Raw genomic sequence first — 23,449 nt, 5'->3', positions numbered from 1 at the left:
GTGACAAAATTACGGGGTTAACCATCCTAGCCATTTTTTTTTGCCCGTACGAAGGTCGGGCATACCGGCTAGGTGGTTAATAGAGATATTCCATCTACTTCTGGGATAAAAAATGTTCATAAATCCACTGGAGACCAAACACAACTAGGAAGATTCCTTAAATCTGACAAAGTTACCATAACAATGACACCAGAAAAATTAAAAAACCGTATTATTGAAATGGTAGTAAAGAATAGTGTATCGCTATCCTTCTTTTCGCAGCCAGCCTTTTTAGCCTTTTTTTAATTGGAGAAATGGCTTAAAAACTTGGTGTTTCTCTGAAAAGAGAAAGTATAAACTTATTTTTAATTATTAATTGAAGAGGACAAATGTAAAAAGGAAGAACTACGAAAAGGTCTGAAGGGACATTTTGTCTTCATAAAAATGGATGCATGCCAGGTCAATTAATTTGTATTAATGTTAGATGTGTTGATGAAAATAATAAAACAATAACGCAAACCCTGGAAGTAGAGGACACCCAGGCACATCACACCAGTGACTGTCTTCAGAAGTTAGTGAAGAATGTTCTAGAAGATTTTGAAATTAAAAAGGAACAGATTCTATGTATTGTGACCGATAATGCTTCTAATATGTTGAGCACAATTGAGAGAATGAATAAAGTAGATGAAGAAAGTGACAGACGGATTTTAAAGGAGGACAGTTCTGCAAGTATTGGAGAAAGTGAAAGCGAAGAGAATAGTGAGATTTTGGATAACATTGTTGAAGAAGCATCTAAGCTTACTACTATTCAACATATACGTTGTGCTGTTCATATCCTGCAACTTGCAAAAGGGAGATGGATTGAAAGATCGTCATGCAGCTACTCTAATTGGCAAATTGAGGCAAGTAACTGTTGCAGCCAGGGCCCCTAAAACAGATGCCATTTTGAAAAGACATTCAGGAAAAGGAGCCATTTTCAATCAAAAAAGCACTGGAAAATCTACTTTCTAACCCCTTTACTGTCACCAGGAGCTTGCAATCTGAAGATTTAACACCTGGTAAATTCTTCTTAATATAGCTTAATATATTGCCTGAACAAAAGTGGAAGGTTAATAGCTGATGGCATTGAATCTTCAATGAAGAAAAGAGAGAATCTCTTACTGGATAATCAAATCTTGTTAGCTGCTATTTATGTTGATCCAATAAGCCGAATTTTGTCGAGCGATGACCGGACTGATACTGCAAAAAAGCCCTCTATGATGTAGCAGTTCGCATGAAGGGATTACTACCTGAAACACCACCACTGGATGAAGCTAAAAGCACTGGTAACTCAGGATCATCCTCTTCAAATGAAAAATTAGACTTTGATTCCTACTAGGACGAAATTGGACTTTCAACAGTAAAGCAATGTTGCATATGCATGAAAAATAAATGTCCAGAAAATGTCCAAATAAAAAGATTCCAGACGGAGTTTTTTTTTTTAAAGAGTTAAAGAAGTAGAAAAATATGATCGCTAATCGAAACTGACTGAAGAAGAAGTCATCCTTGTTTATCCCGAGATTATTAGTGATGTGGCTAGAACCGCAACAGCAATGCCATACACCCAAGTCCGTGTTGAAAGACTATTTTCAGCTCTAAAAATAATCAAGTAAGATTTAAGAGCTTCTATGAAAATGCATCTGGCAGAAGCTTTCTGTTTCTTAGAACAACACTACATTGAGTTATTTTGGGATTGCATTTAATAGCTATTCTACTCTACAAATCTATATTCCAAGTTTAATATACTGTTTTAGGTTCTCCAGCTTTTGTTTTTGTAGTTAAGCTTTGTTTTTAAACTACCAAAGAATTTGGTTCATACTTTTAAAACTTGTTAAAAACAATAAATAAAAGCTTAGTTTTTATTTTTTTGTCTTTTGATTAAACTGGCCAATACAGTAGAGCATCAGCTTCTTGGCCAGTAGTTCTGTAGTTGGCGTGTAGGTTTCCTTCCTTCAATCAATGTGGAAAATCTATTAGCTTTTTACAGTGAATCTCATTTTAGCTTCACACTTTTACATTCAAACTTCACACCTTTGCAAACAAATTTCACAAAAAAAAAAATTTCGCCCTTGTCAAAAAATTATTTTGCATTCAAACTTCACAGAAAAATTTAGACCCTCTAGTTATTCATAAATCAATACATTTATTATAAAATAATATAACAATATTTTTACCATAAGTTTTTCTCGGAGTCGGGGGTACCAGAAACTGAAGAGTCGAAGGATTTATCTACAGACTCCACAGCCTTGTCTACTAGACATGTTTTTTTTTTTTCTTTTGCGGTCAGTGTGATTTTACCACAGACGTCATCTTACTGTCTCTGGATACAATTTTTCCTGGTCATTTGCAGTAACAAATAAATGAGCACTGTACACACAGCACCATTCAGGAAAACATAGCAGTCATTCCCAACATCAGGGGACTGGTCTATACATCAGATTTTGGCATGAGAAGAGCATTATTGTTCATATTAGGCTACAGTCATCTGACGTGTACGTAGCTGAGAGACTTAAAGCAGCACCACCCCCTTATTTTGATTGAGAATAAATGGGAGCAAAGAGCCTCCAGGGATACCTACGTCACATATCCCGGGAAGCTCTTGGATGCTCCTTCTGTGCACGCAGGAACCCTTTTGTCAACATGGGACAAAATTGCTGATTCCATGTATCTGCAGTGAGAACGTCAATTCCCCCCCAATCTACATCACCCGATGCCACGCCTGCGTTGTGTGACGTAGGAAGAAAAACCTGGAAGAAGAGGAGAAGATGGTACCTAGGCCACCAGCCCGATGATGGATACTCGAACGACGCAGGACCCGATTGAAGAAACCTCTGGACCGATCAACTGCTCTGCGGGATTAAAGGTAAGTGTATTTCTTTTTGGGCATTTTTAGGTTTACTTCTTATTTAACTACTTTTTGAAATTAAACCCATTTTCACCACAATTAAATCAATGTAATGTTAATGAGAGGTAACATTCAAAAAAGGGCAGCCTTAATGTTCAGTTAGAGGGTTATTGGTAAAGCTATGTACAGGTCCACTGGAAGCTACTTCCCTTCTCATTCACTAAGCTAAGTGAATTATCCCTTGCAGAAATGCCTAGTGAACATCTGAAATCCTTTATTAAATCAACTCCATTGTTTTGTGTATTGTCAGTAAATACATTTCCTGGTTCTTATCAGGTTACTGTGTGTTTTAGCTGTTACCTGTCTAGTAAAGTCAAGAAATAGGAAAATCTTATGGTTTTCTGTGGACAACATACTCTTTGTGCTTCTCTTTTCCATACAGTGGCCACATCAGTGATGCTTAATACTTAACAGAAACAATCTTCACCAATGTTCAGTAGGATTTCCAACAAATATGACTTACTGCGGACAATGGTAGCTTCAAGCCAGTACGTAATACTCATATGTGATATTAAAAGAGTTCTGCGGTTCAGGCAACATCACAAGTTCTTCCTATAGAAACCCTGTATAACATGACAGGCAAGCTGTGGGCAACGTTGTTTATTTGTCCTGAGCTAAAGTCAAAACGGCGGCCTGGTCTGTGGCCATTTGAATCAGCTAATTGATGTTGAAACAAAATATTTGCAGGACAGAGACCAAAGAACAGTGGTGCACCTCCAGCAAAAGTAATGATAAATCTTGTATGTCAGGGGAGCCTGTGGACCAATTTTGAGAAGCTCATTGAAATGGGAAAGCTTAGGTACTTCTGTCCCTTTCAGCAATCTGCACATTGTTATCCCTACTTCAATTCTAGTCAAAGATATAAAAGAAAACTATTGTTAACATTTTAACATCAAAATTTAAATTTTAAAGATTTATTTAAAGAGGCTGAATGCAACAGGAACCCAGTAGACTAATAAAACGCTCAATAAGATATAGTAAGATCCATTAAGGATGGGAATATACCGGAATCCTAAACCTGAAAGTGAAACTGCAAAGGAAAGAAATTATAGAATTAGAACATTTGACTGATTGGTGGATTATATAGTGACATTTTAAATTGCAATTCTATATTCTGGTCTATGATTTTCAAACTATACTGTACAGTCAGGACTACTGTATTTTATTTCTGTAGATAATTTAGCTTTAATGAGTTTCAAAGGGAACAGTTATTTTTTGCTAAGGTAGTCCTTTAGCAGCTCCCCTTCTCCCTCCTTAGTGTAACCCACATAGCTAAAATTGTGGGGCTAAAGGGTAATGAGGTGAAAAAGAAGAGCAGGTGGAGGAGAGGGGATGAAAAGGAAGAGAGAGAGATAGCATGTGGGGAGTTATTCACACCAGAAAAACTGGGGGTAAAAAAGCGAAACAAGAATGTACTATTCAGAAACTGTATAGAAGGGGTAAAAAATGAAAATAGGTTATCTTGAGAATTAAGCTATCTAGGTTAATTTGTGGCTGTCATGAAATTTGAGATCCAGGTAGCTTGGATATTTTTAAGGTATTGTTCTGGGTGGGATACTTGTTCTATTTGGGTATTTGCAGCTACAGTTTTATTTGTAAAATGGAGTTCATAGAGGTATTTCAACAAATCTGTTATTGCTCAAAAATTAAGCAATCAGACTTATTTGCAAAAAGGTGTTAAAGAAGCTTATATAAGGATTTATTACATTGTGAGCTGTGTCAACAGAGTAACAATAGGTGCAGATTTAAATTTTAATTTTTAAATTATTTTAACTATGTTAAACAAAAATGTGAACTGTCATATCTGCCAAAAGATTTGTATTTCTGAGCAGCCAGTTTTGTGTTTTTACATATTTACCAGACTGCACAACCCCCAGGCGGGGCTAGATACGGCAAATTTAGAGTTCCTAGTTATGCCATATGTTTCCAGTAACCCCTGCTATGGTATGGTGTCAGTGTTCTTCTTAACCCCTATACTTTGTTCCAAATCTCTAATGCCTGGCTTGTTAGAATGTACAATGTTTCCATTTTTTTGTATTCTGTCCCAACAGTCCAGTGCTGTGTATTTTAATCCAACTCCCTACTGTTCCATGTTTTAATAGTGTAATCCCTTGTAGTAGTGTAATATTGTCATCAATGTGGCTTTAACAAATAAGGCTTAGTTCACATTGGCAGTAAAAAAAAAAAAAATGCCCCTCCTGAGTGACTACTTGGTAACTGCTGGGCACCTGGGATTGGGAACAGGCGGTAAGTGCTGGGCTTTTCAGGCCTAGCAGTTTTTCAAACAGCAGTGGTTCCTGGCGAAAGGTAATTGAGGGGTAAAAGCAGCTAATACAACCTTACTGCCAATGGCTAACTTCAGATGTCACCTCCTAGGGCTATACCTAGGTAACACAAAGAGCATCATGCATGTGATTGCAGATGGGGGCAAGACAGCCAGTGCTCTCCTCTCATCACTGCCAAAAACAAAAACTTCCTGTGAAATTTATCCACCCGCAGTGTGATAGCTGTGAGTGTCAAGTCTGCTTGTCAGATCCTGCCACCTAACAACTCAATGTGTTCAATCCTTCAGATCTCCTAAATTGTAATTGTAATCGTAATTACCTAAAATGGTTTGGGTACACAGGGGACTCTCATAGCTACTGATAACCAACATTTCTTTTTTAATTTCAAGAATTTCAATATATGGAGATCATGAGTTTAAAAACTTGTGGAAATTGAACATTTGGGGTGCTGTTTTATTAGAAAGTGCAACTAGGAGCCCAAAATTGGAAATGCAAATTAAGTACCCCCGGGGCCACTTACATAGCAAGAAGCATTGGGGTGGGTCCCTTTAAATATTTTACCTACATTTCACCAACTATAATTGTAATACTATGCTGCCCTTTCAGCTTCTGTTCTTTGAATCCCAATTTATTTGTAATTGGGAGGTGCAGGAAACTAAAAATGTGGGGGACAGATGTATAAACCCCTAAAAAATTTTTTAGCATGGCATCATTAGAACATAAAAACCTCTGCCCATCAAACTTTCTGCTTCCCTACCTTGATCCCTAATTTCTCTAGAACAGACAAGTGCAGATAAACAGAATCAAGGTGCAAGTGGGGGACACTTGTGGCTAACACCTCCCAAACTTTCATCACCATGGCATCAGTACATAAACTCTGTCCGTCAAAACACACTTCCCTGTTACACATGACTGTTCCCTACCAGTTTTTTATGTTCTAATGATGCCATTGTGATAAAATTTTAGGGGGTGTTATCCACAGATGTTCTCCACACATTTTCAGTTCCCTACACCTCCCCATTCTAAAGAATCTGGTGTTCAAGTTTTAGAAGTGGGCAGTAATGTGATACAGGGCAGTGCGTTTGCCATAGTAATTACATTTTAGTATGGGGGGGTTATCTAAAGATGTCCTGCCACTACACCTACATTTTTGGCTTTGTACACCCCACAATTCTAGGGAAATTGGGGTTCAAAGAGAAGGAGATAGAGTAACATAGTATGACAGTTATAGATTTGTAAGAGAAAGGTATAAATTTAGAGAGGCCCTTCCCCAATTCTCCTTTCTATGTAAGTGGACCTGGGGGTCTCCAATTTGCATTTTTAATTAAGGACTCCAAGGCGCACTTGCTTTTAATACTGCGAACCAAATGTATTTTCACCTATTTTTACAATTCTGATCCCCATATCATGAAATTTGTAAAAGCTGGGATGCTGAAATTGTGAATGGTGCTAAGTATGTGTTCCCTTTACACCCTGAAATTTTCACATACTGCTTTGATGATGTCATTACACACGCCCACTGGGCGGATACATTGTTTACACGATGTGTTTTTTTTTTTTTTTTGTTTGGTTTTTTTCTCAAACGACTGCACAGGTATGAGAAGGGGAGGCACAGCCTGGGTCCCAATCTCTTCATAGCTGTGCTGTGCTCTTTTCCCTCCGTCCGGCTCTAATCAGCAATCCGCTCTTATCAGCAGAGAACAGAGTGACCAGAGCAGGGCGTCCTGCCCCCCAAAAACGTGCTGGGGAGAACTATGCATATTTTCCAGGAATTTAGATTCAGGAATTACAGGCAGCATTCTTACAAAATTCTTTGTTAAACTAAATTCTTGGCTGTTCCAAGCTTTTTTTTTTCTTTCTTTTTCCTTAAACAGTTTGTAAGAAAATGGGTAACATTGTAACAAACGGTTCTGCACTTCCCAATTTTGGCAATGTCTGCCACCTCCATAGACTGAAATTGGACCCTTCTTTTTAGGGTCAGTGTCAACAGACTTTTGTTCATTTCGGAATGGCTTCTCTTTTCCCTTTTCGGAAAGCTATGAGATTGTAAAACCTGCTTGAAGAAGGTGAAAAAAAGATTACAACCGAACAAATCATTGAATTCTGAACGATTTCATAAGTGTTCCAGACTGATGTCATCAACACAAGGCCAAGGCCCTTTTACACAGGCTCTAAATATGCAGGTTCGGCTTATCAGAACATGCATGAAATTGTCTCTTCATAGTAAAATCATATCTATACAGGCTTAACTGATCTTTATCATGCTGTTGGTGTGGTTTATCAAAGGGGAAACATGATTGTGGTAAAGGCAGGAAGAGGTACAACAGTAGGAAAAAAGCATTAGAGATGATCAGAATGTGATTTTTATTTATTTTATTTTATGCACATGGGGGCTAAAAATCTAAAATGGTCTTCTAAAAAAAGCACAAATACCAAATAATTTACAATGAACTTTCCTCATATTCTTCTTTTTATATATAGTAAAATATATATTCATAAACCATTTTCTTGTTTAATTTTTTTGTTATTACATCACAAAGCAAATGTTTGCTACTGCTTGAAATGGAATGTAACTCTCTTGGCAGACATTTGATATGTATATTTTTGTCTACCATATATAGTTGCTTTCTTGCAAGAAGTCCTCTTCTCCCTTTAGGGAAAGCATGACTAGACTTGTTAACATTGTGCTTTGTTTAGCTAGAGCTGCATATGTTATGTGTTTTGGCAATGTTCAGGTGAACAACATTGAACACTTTCCAAACCACGCAACACAAAGCAGACGAGAGGATTGTTGTACCGTGAATTTTTTATAATGCAGAGTTCGTTAGTAAGTTTGGAGTTTAAACCTACACAAATTATTTATCACATTAGTTTTAATAAAAAAAAAAGTTAGATTTCATTTTGAATTGTTATATGGAATGAGCTCTGTGTTTAGAAAAACTGCTTTGCCTTCAATAGGTATTTGTGATGTAATGGCTTTTTAATCTTTTTTTTTTTTTTTGTATTCTCTATTCTAATAATGGCACAAAAATAGAACTGGTTTTACAGGTGACAAACTAGATAAAGCTAAACTCCATGCAAACAGCTGAATACACAGATGATATACATATGTAGGGCCTGTTTTTGCTGCCAAACATGTACTTTAAGGCACAGTATCTATTTGGTTTATTCATTGTCTATCTGGTAAATAGCTGTGCACTGCTCATAATGTTTGATGCATGGTTATTTTATTTTTTTTTTTGCTTTTCTTTAGGTATTACGTTCAGGACAAAAACATTTTTTAAGTAAATTTTTGATAAAGCATGTAAATATTTTAGAATTAAAACTGCTATTGTGAAAACATAGGATTATACATGGGTAACTGAATGATAATTGCTTTTCCCTTCTCTGCTCTGGACTGCTTTGTGCAGACTTTTAGTTAGGGAGGAGCAGTAAGAAAACAATAGATGATGGTGGCTTTCCTTCTTTAGAAAAAAAAACATAATGCTCTGTGACACTAATGTCATGAACCACCCTGTATTAAAATTTGTAAAGTTAAAATATAAAAGACACACAATAATGCAGTTGTGTATTAATTAATGCATCCTCGATTCATTGTTTTTTTTTTTTTTATTAACTACAAGCAGTAAAAGTATCTTAACTTTACTGGCATTTACCTTCAGGCCCTGTGCAGCAGATTTTAGAGAGGAAAGTGAGAAGTAGCGCTAGGACATTCAGGTGTGCTGAAGTGCATAGAACATACTGGTAGGAAAGAGCAAAGTGATAGAGAATTGCACTCATTAATCTGCATACTTCTTTTTTCACTGTCCACTCTCAAGGTAATGGTCAGAGGAAGACCTAAAAGTAAAAATGCAGCAGATAAAGATCAGTTTATCTCCACTACTAGGTGAGACAGTACTGCAGGGCAGATAAGTCTAATTTAATAGGTTGTCAAATATACTAAACTGGTAGGTAAACAGTGTGTGTGTGTATGTCTCTCTCTATATAAGTATATGTGTAATATGTATGTATGTAGAATTATTTTGGCTGAAAAAATATTTGAATTCTGCCCGAAAAGACCGGATTTCTAAGTCAGATGTGCTAAAAGGACTAGTTATCTATAAACAAGTTATAAGTATATTCTACACCCATAATGAAAGTATTTCTTGCATTATCTTGGGGTCTTATGCATTAAAACCTGTATAGGTGCCTAGACGTGTTTCTGTTTTGTTTTCCTAAACCTAATGAATGAAAGTGTAACCATACTTTTATAATTATTTTGACAGATTCCAGTTTCCCATTGCTTTCGTCCACCTGGACATTACAAAAGGAAGTTCTGCGCAGTTTGTAGAAAACTTTTGGATGATAGTCTGGCCCTACGATGTGAAGGTAAATCCTAAGGCATGATGATAAGTTTAGAATGATAACATCTCTTACCCGCCCGCCATTTGCGAATTTAGGCCCCCTCTGTTTTTTTAACCCATTACCATGATATTGACTTTAAATTCTGGAAAATGCTTGGTTCCTTTTAATAAGAAATAATTTAGATATTTGTGTAATCAATTGGTCATTAGTGTTTGTCATAATTGAACCTGTGGGTCTTTGCAAACCCAGTTCCATTAAGTCTGCAAGTCCATTGTCTTTTCTGTTTCATGCCATCTTTCCTAATATGGGACTATTTGGACAAGTACTCAGATGCTGTAAAGTACAGTCGTACAAATCGGTAAACTGTTTTAGTTTTCTGTTACCCCAAAATTCTGCTCATTGAGTAATATTTACAGAGGGTAGTCAGTTGTTTTGTTGCTGTTCTTTTATGTTTTGTGGAGTCCAGTAAATGGCTGTACATATCCCCATGTTCATAGACATTTTTATTACAATACCACCCAGTCAAATGCAATTCAGCATGGCTTTTGCAGGTCAAAATGTCTAAATTATATTAAGCATCTGAAACTGATATCTAAAACACAATTCTAATACCTGTATTTTACAGGATATCCGTTGTGTGCTTACCTTAATGTTCACACATCATGGTTGTGGGTCAGGGCCTGTTCTCAGTATGTTGGTTGTGTAATTGTGTTAGCTTAACGCAGCACAATCCACCAAAATTTGTTGCTATGCCAATAAATGGATGGTAACCCAGTGCAGAAACGCATGTCTTGTTAGTTGAATTAATGCACATATTGTGACATAGAAACATGTACGTTAATGCAACACATTGAGGTGTTGTGCCACTGGTTCAACACTACTCGTACAGCTATTGCAGTGTGAACAAAATCATTATTCTTGAGTCATTTTCTATTTTGGGGTAAATGCAAAAAAGGTTGACTACTTCAGTACCTGTTAGAGTTTGCAGAAGTAGAAAATACACATTTTATTTATAAATATATGTCTAGAACTGCATATTTGCTGTACGTTACAGGCTACTTACCCTTACTTTGATTGGGTTTCTGGTCCATATGTAAGGAGATAGTGACTACGAATATACTAAAACTGGTTGAAGTCCCATGATGTGCTGTAGTAGACAGAGGACATGTTACATGACACTACCATTACGGCACCTTTACAAACCAATGCTTCCCCTAATGCCTTCGGGGATCATACAAAATTTGGAGTTTTAGAGCTGCGGGGGTTCAGCACAGGGCTCTAAACTAAACTTTTTGTTAGTGAGAAAAAAAAAAATATAAAAGTAGGTTTTAGTTGTAGGGATCACCAGGTCTGCATGGCATCCCCTCTGCTTGCTTTGGTGCATTTTTAGATTACAGAACCAATAAGAATAAGGAAGATTTTTTTTGGCCTAATTTGTAAATTTTATTTATTGCATAACTGCTTAAATTTACTATGCAAAATTATCTGATAACCTGTAATTGTGTCTGAATATAAGTAAAATATGGACAATGAATGTGCTTTCTGAAGCTCTATGCATTATTATGTTGATTTCTGTGTTATATACATTTCTGACTGATAATGTTAGCTGGCTTTTTTTTTTTAATCTGGTCTATATCTATATCTGAGTAACAAGGAAGTCAATATATAATGTCTTCCTGCAATAGATAATTGACAGAGCAATTAGCTCATGCTGGCATTCCTTCAAGCTGGGAGTTAATTATTCTCAGGGGTCTCTATATATGGTTACATCTGACAAAATACCTTTTAGATGATTTGGCTGTTGCATTGTTATTTTAACCACATGTTTTGATATAGGTGGAAAATGCTGGCGTTCCTGTTACACAAGGAAATGCCCTTAAACAAAGCAATACTAAATAGTATTTGGATAAAAAAAAGTAGCTTTTCCTGAGGAGAATCCATTGCAAGCCTTCTACATGGTTTATAAGCACACACAGTAACTAAACTTCTTAAATTGAAACTTTAAATATTTTACTTTCTAAATAAAATTAAAAAAAAATGATGTCCCTTAATCTAAAGGACTTGGATAATGAACGTTTTTAGTAAGTAAATGGCATTAGTTGCCCCAAAAAATTTCTTCAATGCTGGATTTTGATTATTATAACCAATAATCCAAGAGATATTAAAAAATAAAAAAATTGCATAATTTAGGCTTAAATGACCTTTCATGCCAAGCAGCTGCATGAACTCCTCAAAACCGAAAATAAAGTTACCCAAATAATGCACTATTGAGTAAGACATGGGAGTTTGGGATGCTGTGAAAGTACTCACAGTGACTAGAGTGTCATAAAAAAAGTGAATGCAGAGAGAGGAGGAAGGGGTACAAGGGGGCTCAGGTGTCAGCTCCAGAAATGTGCAGCGTGCCTAGCCTAATTTGGAGGATACTGGAAAGAGGAGGGTAGGACACAAGGGAAGGGAAGGGGAAGGAGTAGAAGTCTTTTGAAGTGGCACTAGAGAAAATAGTTTTGTAAAAATGCAAACTTTATTATAGTATTCTAAAAGCCAACTATTGCAAACAATAAAATGTTCAGTTGTGACTAAGCATATATGCATATACAGATAAACCTTAAAAGCAGATAGTTCAAAAACCAGTTGTTTGTTACAGTGCAAAGTCTCCTGTGCCAACGCGTTTCACCCTTTTTGGCTTTCTTAGGGCATATAGAGAAAAGCTATAGAACAACTGTGCTTTACATTTCCTCAACTGGTAGATAGTGCATACATGGAGTTTTAAGCAACATGAACCTTCTTAAAACCAGAAAAATATTGTTGAGTTCGGAATAGCACCATCCACAAATTTTACTCCTCTTCGAAGTCTCTCAGCCACTTGGAGTATCCCCATATACAAGTCTATATATGCTAGTTACAGTTTGCATGGGGCACCCACATCTGGGTCAACTTTGTTCTAGGGATTTCCCAATTACTCTGTGAGAATGCTGGCAAAAAAATTGAAAACAAAAGTCCTGGGAGGGATTGTTATGATCTGGGAACGTGCTTGGAATCCAATAGCTGTAGAAACAAGTGAGTCCGCAATGATAAACACATTGGGTTCAGTACACCAGTAGATGTAATTATGCAGGAGCATGGACAGGGAGTGAGCCAAAGCCAGTATCCAGGTAATTGAGGTTAAAGACAGCTAGCAAGAGTAGTCTGTAATTTTGTAGCCAAAGGCTCGTACACAAGCGAATAGCAGAAATGGCAATGCAGTAGCAAGGTGAGACACTGGCAATGAGGAAATCCAGGGCAGGGCTTAAAATAGAAGTCAGAGGGAGGAGCAGGAAGTTTAATTCATCACAACACAGGGTATCTGAGAAGCTTGTCTGCAAAGTTTACTGGGTAGAGCTACTAACAGAGACAGAGGCAGCCCTGGGTTTGGATCCTGATTTTGACAGGAAGAGAGATAATATGCTCAAAAATGATATAGTATGTAATATAGTATCCAGGGGTGAAATTCATGTGGTCACATAAAAATGAAAATCATGGGTTACATGGCATAACTTTCATGAGAACCTTAGTGTAATTTATCCAAACATTTACGAAAAACATGAACCTTTTATCCAACCTCCAGCAGTGTCTCTTTTCCACCCACAAGCCCCTTAGTAGCTGTGTAATATTATTTTATTACTGTTTAAATAATGTATCACCTCATCTGCATTTTTTCCAAATAAACAATAGAGGGATTTTCTTAATAATTTATTTCCTTATAGCTATTAGCTGTATATATTGGAGCACATAAGCTTTATACAAGATAAACTACTGTAGATATTGAAAATGTATCCTTTTTCATGAATTGCTCAATGTTATCCTATAGCAGGGTAATGCCCAAAAATCATTACTGCTTCCTCTGCCTTAATGATTTCTGTGCAATTTGATGCTTGTTCCCGTAGTGATAAAATAACTCAAGCTTTATAAATGGACTCTTCTGTTGTAGTTTGATTTCCAGTATTCAAATTTGGAGTGGTTTAGTAATGTATTTAGGATTTATAATTTCTTGGGTTCACTAATTTAAAAATGCAATAAACTGGATTAGATATACCCAAATGTATGATGTTAAACAATGACTGAACTTGGTTTGTACAGAATCTATATAAACTTTTATTATATCTACAGTACAATTTATACAGACAGTGACTCACTTAGCAAAGTTTCTGTGGGAAACGTTGTCTGCTTGTAATCCAGATATCTCTCCTAGGTTGACAAGCAAGGAGATAACTCCCTTTCCTCTTACAAACAAATAAACGCAGGAAAACCCAAAGCTTGCGGTAGCTGAACTCCTTTTGAAACTGCTACTTGTCTATATGATACAGGTTCCTAGATACCGAGTCACTGACTCATTTTAAGGGTAGGACATACAGAAGGCCTGCATTTTGTCTGATTTGGCTTCACAACCGCAAAACTGGAACAATGACCCAAAAATTGGTGAGACCAGAAACGGCCAGGCAAGGCATCATGCAGGAAGTCGGCATTGGTGGCCTCTGTATTTCTCTTGGTATGATCACCCATTCCCCACAACAACCTGTTTGCTCAATTGATATATTTAAATTCATACACTCCATACCATCTGGTCACAGGAAGTTACATATTTCTACTACAAATAAATCATTAAGTGTTGAGTTTTTATCAAAAGTACAGCCAACTCAAACTAGCAATAAGAAAAAAAAATCCTGTCTATCACTTTAAAATGGATTTGCTGTGTTATAGGGAACACTGAAAAATGTTAATTGTGTCCAGGTAGTTAATTGACAAATGTACCCTTTATCCTAAATTCCACAATAAAATGGAAGACCAATTTCTGTTGTGTGTCTAGGTACTCCTGCAGCTACAATTCCATAACTGCATATTTGCAGTGTAAAATAAACTTTCTGCTGCAGTTGATTGTTTCACAAGATTCAAGAGCAGTTTATACTAGTGCTCTGCATTAGCATGTGTATAGTATTGCAAGTAGGCTATCCATTTAGGGTGCGTATGTCCATGTAAAGGACGTGAGCATTAGAACTGGGCCTTGAAGAAATAGATCTAATGTATCATGTTTTTATTTAGATCATGTGAGCGGTTGTGGGTGCATAATCCACTGCATTATCAGGTGTGGGTGCATGGCAGCAGGATGCACATTGCATTGTGTGACTTTAAGGATCTTAAAGGATCTGCTGCTAATATTTTGGTGGCAGATATGATATTTACATATCTGATATACATACAGTGGATAAATATACATACATACTCAATATGTAAGCAAGTAAAGTGTAAAAAACTTCAGATTTTTTACAGTACATAATTCAGCTTAGCCAGAAAGACGCTTTCTTATAAAAAGGGCTGTGTAGTCGGTAGATAAAACCTTCGACTCCGGCTCCTCAGTTTCTGGTACCACTGACCCCTCTGTATTTATTATGCTAATATATTTTTCCCATTGATTGAAGGAAGGGCAACATACACCCCATTTAACCACACAATCACTGGCTTGGAAGCTGATGCTCCACTGTATTGTCCAGTTTAAACAAAAGATGTCTTTTTTTTTTTTTTTTTTTTTATCAAGTAGCTATAAGTAGTAGCATAGCATGCATAAAAATCAGGAACAGGAACTTTACCAGTTTAAAAATATGAACCACATTCTTTGGTAGCTTTAAAACAAAAACAAAGCTTAATTACATGAACAAAAAACACATCACTAATAATCTCGGGATAAACGAGGATGGCTTCTTCTAGTCAGTTTCGATTAGCGATCATACTTTTCTACTTCTTTTAATTCTTTAAAAAAACTCCTGCTGGAATCTTTTTTTGGGCATTTTCTGGTTGTTTATCTTTCATTCGACGTCGCTTTACTGTTGAAAGTTCTATTTTGTTCAAGTAGAAATCAAAGTCTAATTCTTCATTTGAAGTGGATGATCCTGAGTTACCAGTGCTTTTAGTTTCATCCAGTGGTGGTGTTTCAGGTAGTAATCCCTTCATGTGAACTGCTACATCATAGAGGGCCTTTATTGCAGTATCAGTATGATCATCGCTCAACAAAATTCGGCTCATTGGATCAACATAAATAGCAGCTAACAAGATTTGATTATTGATTGATTGATTATTTGATTCAATGCCATCAGCTATAAACCTTCCACTTTTGTTCAGGCAATATATTAAGCTCTTCCATTTCAAGAAGAATTTACCAGGTGTTAAATCTTCAGATTGCAAACTCTTGGTGACAGTAAAAGGGGTTAGAACATAGATTTTCCAGTGCTTTTACTTGTGTTCACTGGCTTTCAGTTATTAAAACATTTTCATTGTCCAGTTCTTCAAGTCTTTTAGTTCAAGCAAACGCTTTACCATCAAATAAGTGCCTCCCCAGCATGTTGTTTGACTTAAAATGTCTCCTTTTCCTGCACAATTTTTCAAAATAGCATCTGTTTTAGGGACACTGGCTGCAACGGTTACTTGCCTCAATTTGCCAATTAGAGTAGCTGCATGACGATCTTTCAATCCATCTCTTATTGGAAGTTGCAGAGTATGAACAGCACAACGTATATGTTGAATAGTAGTAAACTTAGATGCTTCTTTATCCAACATGTCACTAATCTCTTCGCTTTCACTTTCTCCAATACTTGCAGAACTGTCTTCCTTTAACCTCCCTAGCGGTAATCCCAAGTGTGACTCGGGGTGGCTTTTAAATGCAATCCATCTCTTATTGGAAGTTGCAGAGTATGAACAGCACAACGTATATGTTGAATAGTAGTAAACTTAGATGCTTCTTTATCCAACATGTCACTAATCTCTTCGCTTTCACTTTCTCCAATACTTGCAGAACTGTCTTCCTTTAACCTCCCTAGCGGTAATCCCAAGTGTGACTCGGGGTGGCTTTTAAATGCAAAAAGCGGTAACCCCGAGTAACACTCGGGGTCACTTTAAGAGCCCCCCTTACCTTTGCCCCGCGCTCCAGCGGCGATCGGATGGTCCTCTAGTGAAGCGGGGACCGCGGTCCGTCGGGGGGTGTGGCCGGGCGGGAAATTTAAAAGCAGATTACAATGTAATCTGCTTTTAAATGGTTTTTACAGTGCAAAAACACCACACAGCATGAAATAAAAATACATTTTTTATTTCATTTTTTATTTTAAGATTACATTGTTGTCTATTATTTCATTATTTTTAAAAATTATTATTTATAATTATGTATTATATTATGATTTATGATTATAATAAATAAATATAATTATCATACCCGGGAGTTAATCCTAAGAATTACAGGCCCACAATATTAACAAAAATTTCTATGCAAAAAAAAAAAATCACTTTTTGCATCAAAAAACTGACAGAATTAGAACGCTAGGGGGGTTAATATCTGTCCGTCACTTTCTTCATCTACTTTACTCATTTTCTCAATTGTGCTCAACATATTAGAAGCATTATCTGTCACAATACATAGAATCTGTTCCGTTTTAATTTCAAAATCTTCTAGAACAGGGGTGTCAAACTCACAGTGGACCAAAATTAAAAACTTAGACAAAGTCGCGGGCCAAACTTGAAACTGAAATAGCACCGCTACTACAATTCTCTGCGTCAAGAAAACAGTCCAACGCGAAGCCACGCATAGACAGAAGGCGATGGGCTATAGACACGAGTGATGCCGCTTCTACAATTCCCGGCATTATTTGCGTCTGTAAAACAGTCCAATGCGGGGCCACGCATAGTCAGAGAGGCAGGCTGATGGTCTATAGACGCGAGTAATGCCGGGAATTGTAGGAGCAGCGCTATTTCAATGCACCGGAGGGCCAGCTGCAATTCATATTTAGGATTCCTTTGGGGGCCAAGAAAAAGGACCTTGCGGGCCAGATTTGGACACCCCTGTTCTAGAACATCCTCCATCACAGGTGTGATGTGTCTGGGTGTCCTTTACTCCTAAGGTTCGCTTTGTTTTATTATTTTCATCAACAAATCTAAGATTAATAGCAAAATAACTGAAATAGGAAAAGAATTGAATAAGTGATGTGTGCATGCATCCATTTTTATGAAGACAAAATGGCCCTTCAAACCTTTTCGTAGTTCTTCATTTTTTCATTTTTCCTCAATTATAGGTTTCCTTATACTGTCTCTTTTCAGAGAAACACCAAGTTGTTTAGCCATTTCTCCATTTCGGCCTAAAAAGGCTGGCTGTGAAAAAAAGGATAGTGGTACACAATTCTTTACTACCATTTCAATATTGTGGTTTTTGAATTTTTCTGGTGTCATTGTTATGGTAACTTTGTCAGATATAAGGAATCGTCCTAGTTGTGTTTGGTCTCCAGTAGATTTCTGAACATTTTTTATCCCACAAGTAGATGGAATATTTTCATTGATCTCTTTCTCATTCACAACTTCTTACACTTTAGGATGAAAACGCTGCAAGTGTCTTTTCAAATTTGATGCTCTTGTAGGTGTATTTTTGTTAGACCCACTGAAACTGCTATTTTTTGCATCACATTGTTTTTTACTATCATCTTCAAGTATACATTGGCACACATAATGTTTCCCATCACTTGATAATGTAAAGTGCTCATAAACAGCAGACTTTGTCATGTTTGTTGACAGACCTTTTTGCCATTGTGAATGGGGTGCTGCTTTCACTAAAATATAAAAATAAAATATGTTATACTAACTAGCTTATTCTTTGAATTAAATACAAACATACACATAGTCCTGCACTGTTGCAAACATACATACATACATACATACATACATACAAACAACATGGCACTATACACACAAATAAGCTATGGCCCTGCACTAAACTTAGACATAATTTGGCCTGTTATTCTTACATCAGAGAAGTACTTAATTATGACTATTATTTGTGAAATAGGACATTTGAACTTGCTGTATTTTTTTATTATATTTTAAATTTATCAGGAGTCGGTACATTTTTATCGACTCCGACTCCAGGTACCCAAACTTGTCTCCGACTCCACAACCTTGCTTATAAACCACCTTTTTTGCATGTTCAGATCAACATCAATTGAAAAAACGATTACATTATTAATTAAATGAATTGGATACTGAATAACATGGTAACATTTTACACCCTGTGATATACCCACATCAGAATTTCTATTTCTGCTCCACTGTCATGGCGGTAATATTGGTCATCTCTTCCAATCGGTTTCTCCAAAATTTGGTTGTTTGGCAATGTACATTTGTACACCTTTTGCATTCTTTAGTTGATCTTTGGGAATTCTTTGATGAAAAGGTTTCTAAATAGTTGCTTCATGTAGTTGTTCATACATATAGAACCCCCTGCCAGAACTTGTAGGATGTCCAGCATGTAATATCTCTAATAAAACATGAGCAATTAGACCAAACGCATGTATTTTTTATTGTGATATAGAATAAACTGTAAACTATCATAGAACTGCAATAATAAACCAATGCATTAAAAGAAACTTATTAAAAAAGGCCCTATGCAAAAGTTTGTATACCCCTAGTCCATACTGTATTTCTCAATTTAACATCAGTTTTAGCTGTAGGTTTTTGTCTTATGTTCTAAAGCTGACTACTTCTTAGAAATGGCCTCCTCGGCTATTGTAAATGGCTTGAGACCGTCTAGTTCAACTGAATTTCAATGTATTATATAATGGTTCTTGAGCAAACAGTTTATTGTGGTTCATTCCCCTTCCCCACCCTCACTGTTCTCTCCCTTTGTTATGAATTTTGACTTTGTTAATGTTAAGGTGGAGAGTCTCCAGCACATAGGTTCTGTTCATAAACCTTATGATTATGGTGCTTCCCCTCTTTGTAATTTTATTGTACAAATTTTGTTTCTCTTAATCCTAATAAAAATGTTAAAATACAAAAATGGCCTCCAGGTCCTGTAAACATTTGGGCTGTTTTGCATGAGCAACAAATCTCTCCAAACTGATTTATGAGGCCAGGAAATTGAAATTACCATTTCACTTTTTTCTTCTTCAGCCACCTAAGTGTCAGATTGGCCTTAGTCAGTAGTCCATTAGTCCATAGTTTGGATCACTAGCATAAGCAGCTTCTGGCTGAGTTTAACATTAGTGCAACATTACAAGATTATCATTATTCGTAGAAGCATAGCTTTTATTAGGTAAAATTTCTTCTACATCTGAGTGTATGTTTATGGTCAATGTATTTCTGAGATTTATAGCATTTCATATTTACTACAATTCTGGGTTTTGTTTTCTAGTTTGTGAGCTCCATGTGCACGCAGATTGTGTTTTGTTCACCTGCAGTGACTGTCGGCAATGCCATCATGATGGACAGCAGGACCACGTAAGTTTATAAGGAATAATGTTCAAGAAAAATTGACTGTTTAATTTACAAGGGTTTTATAAGAAAAGATACAGCACAAATAGTACGCTTTGTGTTTTAGAAAAGTAGTTAAGGTAACATGAGCAACAGTAGAATGAAGTGGGAAGCCCATTTAAGAGCAACAGGCAACAGCAAACTTTAATTTTTTTCAGAACTCAAAATAAACCCTTCGTAGTAAACTGTTGTGAATTAAATGCTAGGAGTGCAAAGATGAACAATGTTGTGCTAGAATAAATCATACCAGTGTTTTGCATGTTAGGAATGTGGCACAGAAGATATAAAACACTAGGTGTGAGTTATAATGATTCTGTCATACCCGACAATTACCAGTTTATTGATGTCAGATCAGTGTGGTCTTTTCCACATTGTATTTTGCAGCACAGCACAACCCTCATAGTATAAAGCCACTAAAGCCAGACTAGATGTGTTTGTTTTGGGGTTTCAAAATGGGAGATGAAAGGATCAAAAACACACACATATCTGGTATCAGATTGCCCAATTCCAATTTTTGTTCACCTTTGAATTTTAAGATGGGTTGTCTTTTAAAGATGACTATCTAAACTTCTCAAAGCACTTTTGGCACCTAAACTGGTAGCATAACATAACTAGGCTTTTGTCTTATGGGCCTATCCCTGCCTACCTGAAACCCCCTTGTCCCACTGTCCTAGTGGTCACTACGTTTATAGTATATGATGTAGTTAGGTGGACAGAACTTATGTCATGGTCCTAGTGACAAAGTACCACTAAAACAGAGAAACATTCAAAAGAAGTAAAGGATATAGAAGAAATCTTGTGACGTCCATCGTCAATTTTAAGCAGAACCTAAATAGTTTTCTGGTTTAAGATATCAGTTAAAGGCTTTATGGATAAATATATTTCCAGTGAAACACTTTTTAAGGTGCTTTTAGAAAACTACTATATTTAATATTTGATTCTCATAAACCTTGGGTGTGACTATTGTGGACCAATTTTATTCCTAATGTGTTGGTACCTATTTAATTTTATTTTTTAATTCATTAAAAAATAATAAATTGCTTGGTATTGTATGGTGTGCTTAAGAGTGTTAATAAAAACATTCCCAAAAAATTGCAATGTCTAATCATATATACCATATACTGCTGTCCAAAACTGGACCTATGCTGGCAGCACGCCACATCTCTGTATAGTGCATTGCCTTACTGTACAGAATAGTATTCTGCAGAAAAAGAGTACTGTATCGCATCTAGATAGGTCTGTGCAATAAGGGGGAAGTTACCACAACATAAATATGGGTCCTAAGAATGGCCATTGCATTTGTTTGTTTTTTTATATTTTTCTTTATATTAGAAATGTCTGGACACTTTCAAACATCTTCATTTACACGTAATGAACATGGTTGATATTCCTTGTCTTTTACTTTAGGGCATAACCTACCTGTAAAACGATTTTTTTTTACCAACTATACTAATGCATTTTTTTTTTTTTTTTGGTGCCTTAGGATACATACCACCATCACTGGAGAGAGGGAAATATGTCTTCAAGTGCTCGATGTGAAGTCTGCAAAAAGACTTGTGGATCTTCTGAAGTCCTTTCTGGCATGAGATGTGAATGGTGTGGTATTCAGGTATTTATAATAATCTATTTTTTTATATTCTATAAATGAAAATACTTTAGTTATTTTAAAATTTGTAACTAGAATTGTAAATTTTACCTCAATACATATTTAGTTACTGTTTACTTTGTGCTTCTGCACGACTACTAAGCTTCACCCTCTTTCTGTGTATCTGTGAGTCAGGTCTGTCCTGACAAAAAAAATTCTTTATATAGTAGATGGCATATTTTGAATGGCCCTTAAACATCCGTAAGCAGAGGTTACCTTCAGTGAAAGCTACATATTAAAACATAAATAGATGCAGAAATATGAATTGCAAATCTGTACTTTTTTCGCCCTGCCATTGCTTTAAGCCTGACTCTGATCCCTTCTATTTCTTGAACATTCATTTTTGTTGGTAAGGTTCACAGTCATGAATAATGACAGAAACCATTCAGGTATTTATAATCTATTTTTTTCTATGAATAAAACATTGAATTGTTAAGGTTTTGCTTCACTTGTTAACAGTTTGTTTTGCAAGGAATTGATATGTTTCATACCTGCATATCCAAGGTTCTAATAATTTATGTATGTTGTAGGCCAGGTTAAATCATGCTACTTTACTTAACAATAGGTAAATGTGGGGTATCTAGTACACACTAATGAAATGCACTTCAGCTTAGTAGCCCTTAGTTGTGGTAGTTGCGTTCTTTTAGGGTTTTCATGCTTTTTCCCTTTATCGTTACTTGATTTTTCCAGTAACGCATTGCATTATTGCACACTCATGCCACTGTATCGGGGCTACAGAGCCTCACCCTTTTTCCCTTCTCTTAGAGGGGCAGGGTTATGTACTCAGAAATAAATATTCCAAAATAATTTTTTTGACACAACTAGCAGGCCAAAAGGGACAAGTTAAGATAAGTTTATTGGTGTTTAAATAAACTACAGAAGACCTTATATATTAGGCTCATTTCAAAAAAAGCCCTAAAAAAAGCATATGGATGTTTCATTCTGTTACTGTAATATCAAAAAAATGTTTTGATTCAACTAAAATTAACTTTTTTTTTTAAATATTATTTAGTAGAAGAGAAAACCTCCCTCTGCTGTCTGTAGAACATACTGTAATCGGACCATTTCAGGAACTGTATTTACCATAACAGAACAAAATACATGGCCACATGGGGTACCAAAATAACAGTAATTGTCGCCCCCCTCATCTCATACCCCATGGTATCGCTGACTGTTCCATATTGGCTCATGTAAACTTATCTAAACTTATTGACTGATTGATTGTGGCTTTCCGGGCCACCAACATGGTTCTGAATTTTTTTCCCAATTCGAATTTTAAGTTTTCTAGCATAATAAAAAAAAGAGGCTCTAAAGAGTCATAATTACCACAACTGGTGCCAGATTTTCCACCAAACCTGTTAAAACAAACTGAAGTAGGAGGAAGTAAATGAATGGAAAAACTGTAGCTAAGTGGGCATATTGGAAACTGAGCAAAAGACCATTATCGCATGTACCTTTTGTACCATTTGATTCAGAAAGGTTCCAGTGTTGCAGCATTACATTTAAAGCCAGACCAGATCTCACCATGTATATTTGTTTTTGTTTTTTTCATGTACTACACTAAAGTTTTGCTTCCTTGAATTTCCAAATTTCTACAATATGTATTTGGTCATCTATTAATCCAAAAATGTGTAAAAAAAAAAAACAGTAGTTACTGTCTGCTCAGCCTAACTTGCCTCTTAAACCCAGCAATACAACAAGACTGATTTGGTTGTCTTTATTCTGTGGTAAATTTTCTGTCTATTTATCGCTAATTTTGTTTCCTTTATAGGCACATGCCGCTTGTTATATAACTCTGAACCACGAGTGCACATTTGGAAGATTAAGAAACATGGTACTTCCGCCAAACTGTGTTCACTTACAGTCTCGCAACTTTAGTAAACTGCATTGCTTTAGAATATCAGAGAATCTTCAATCAGAGCAAGGTTTGTATTCCTC

At 36.2% G+C, this 23,449-nt stretch overlaps 1 protein-coding gene across 1 annotated transcript in view; it reads left to right on the top strand.

Moving 5' to 3' along the window:
* Positions 1-23,449, top strand: part of DGKQ (diacylglycerol kinase theta) — a 94,196-nt gene that overhangs the window by 29,206 nt on the left and 41,541 nt on the right. The window contains exons 3-6 of the mRNA XM_072404560.1: positions 9,474-9,576; positions 19,748-19,833; positions 21,350-21,475; positions 23,283-23,436. Coding sequence (XP_072260661.1) covers positions 9,474-9,576; positions 19,748-19,833; positions 21,350-21,475; positions 23,283-23,436 — 469 coding nt within the window. The remainder of the gene's footprint in view (positions 1-9,473; positions 9,577-19,747; positions 19,834-21,349; positions 21,476-23,282; positions 23,437-23,449) is intronic.

The sequence above is a fragment of the Pyxicephalus adspersus genome, chromosome 3 (assembly GCF_032062135.1).
Source record: "Pyxicephalus adspersus chromosome 3, UCB_Pads_2.0, whole genome shotgun sequence".
Classification (NCBI taxonomy): Eukaryota; Metazoa; Chordata; class Amphibia; order Anura; family Pyxicephalidae; genus Pyxicephalus; species Pyxicephalus adspersus.
The sequence above is the reverse complement of the archived record's forward strand: the minus strand, read 5'-3'. Positions and strand labels throughout refer to the sequence as shown.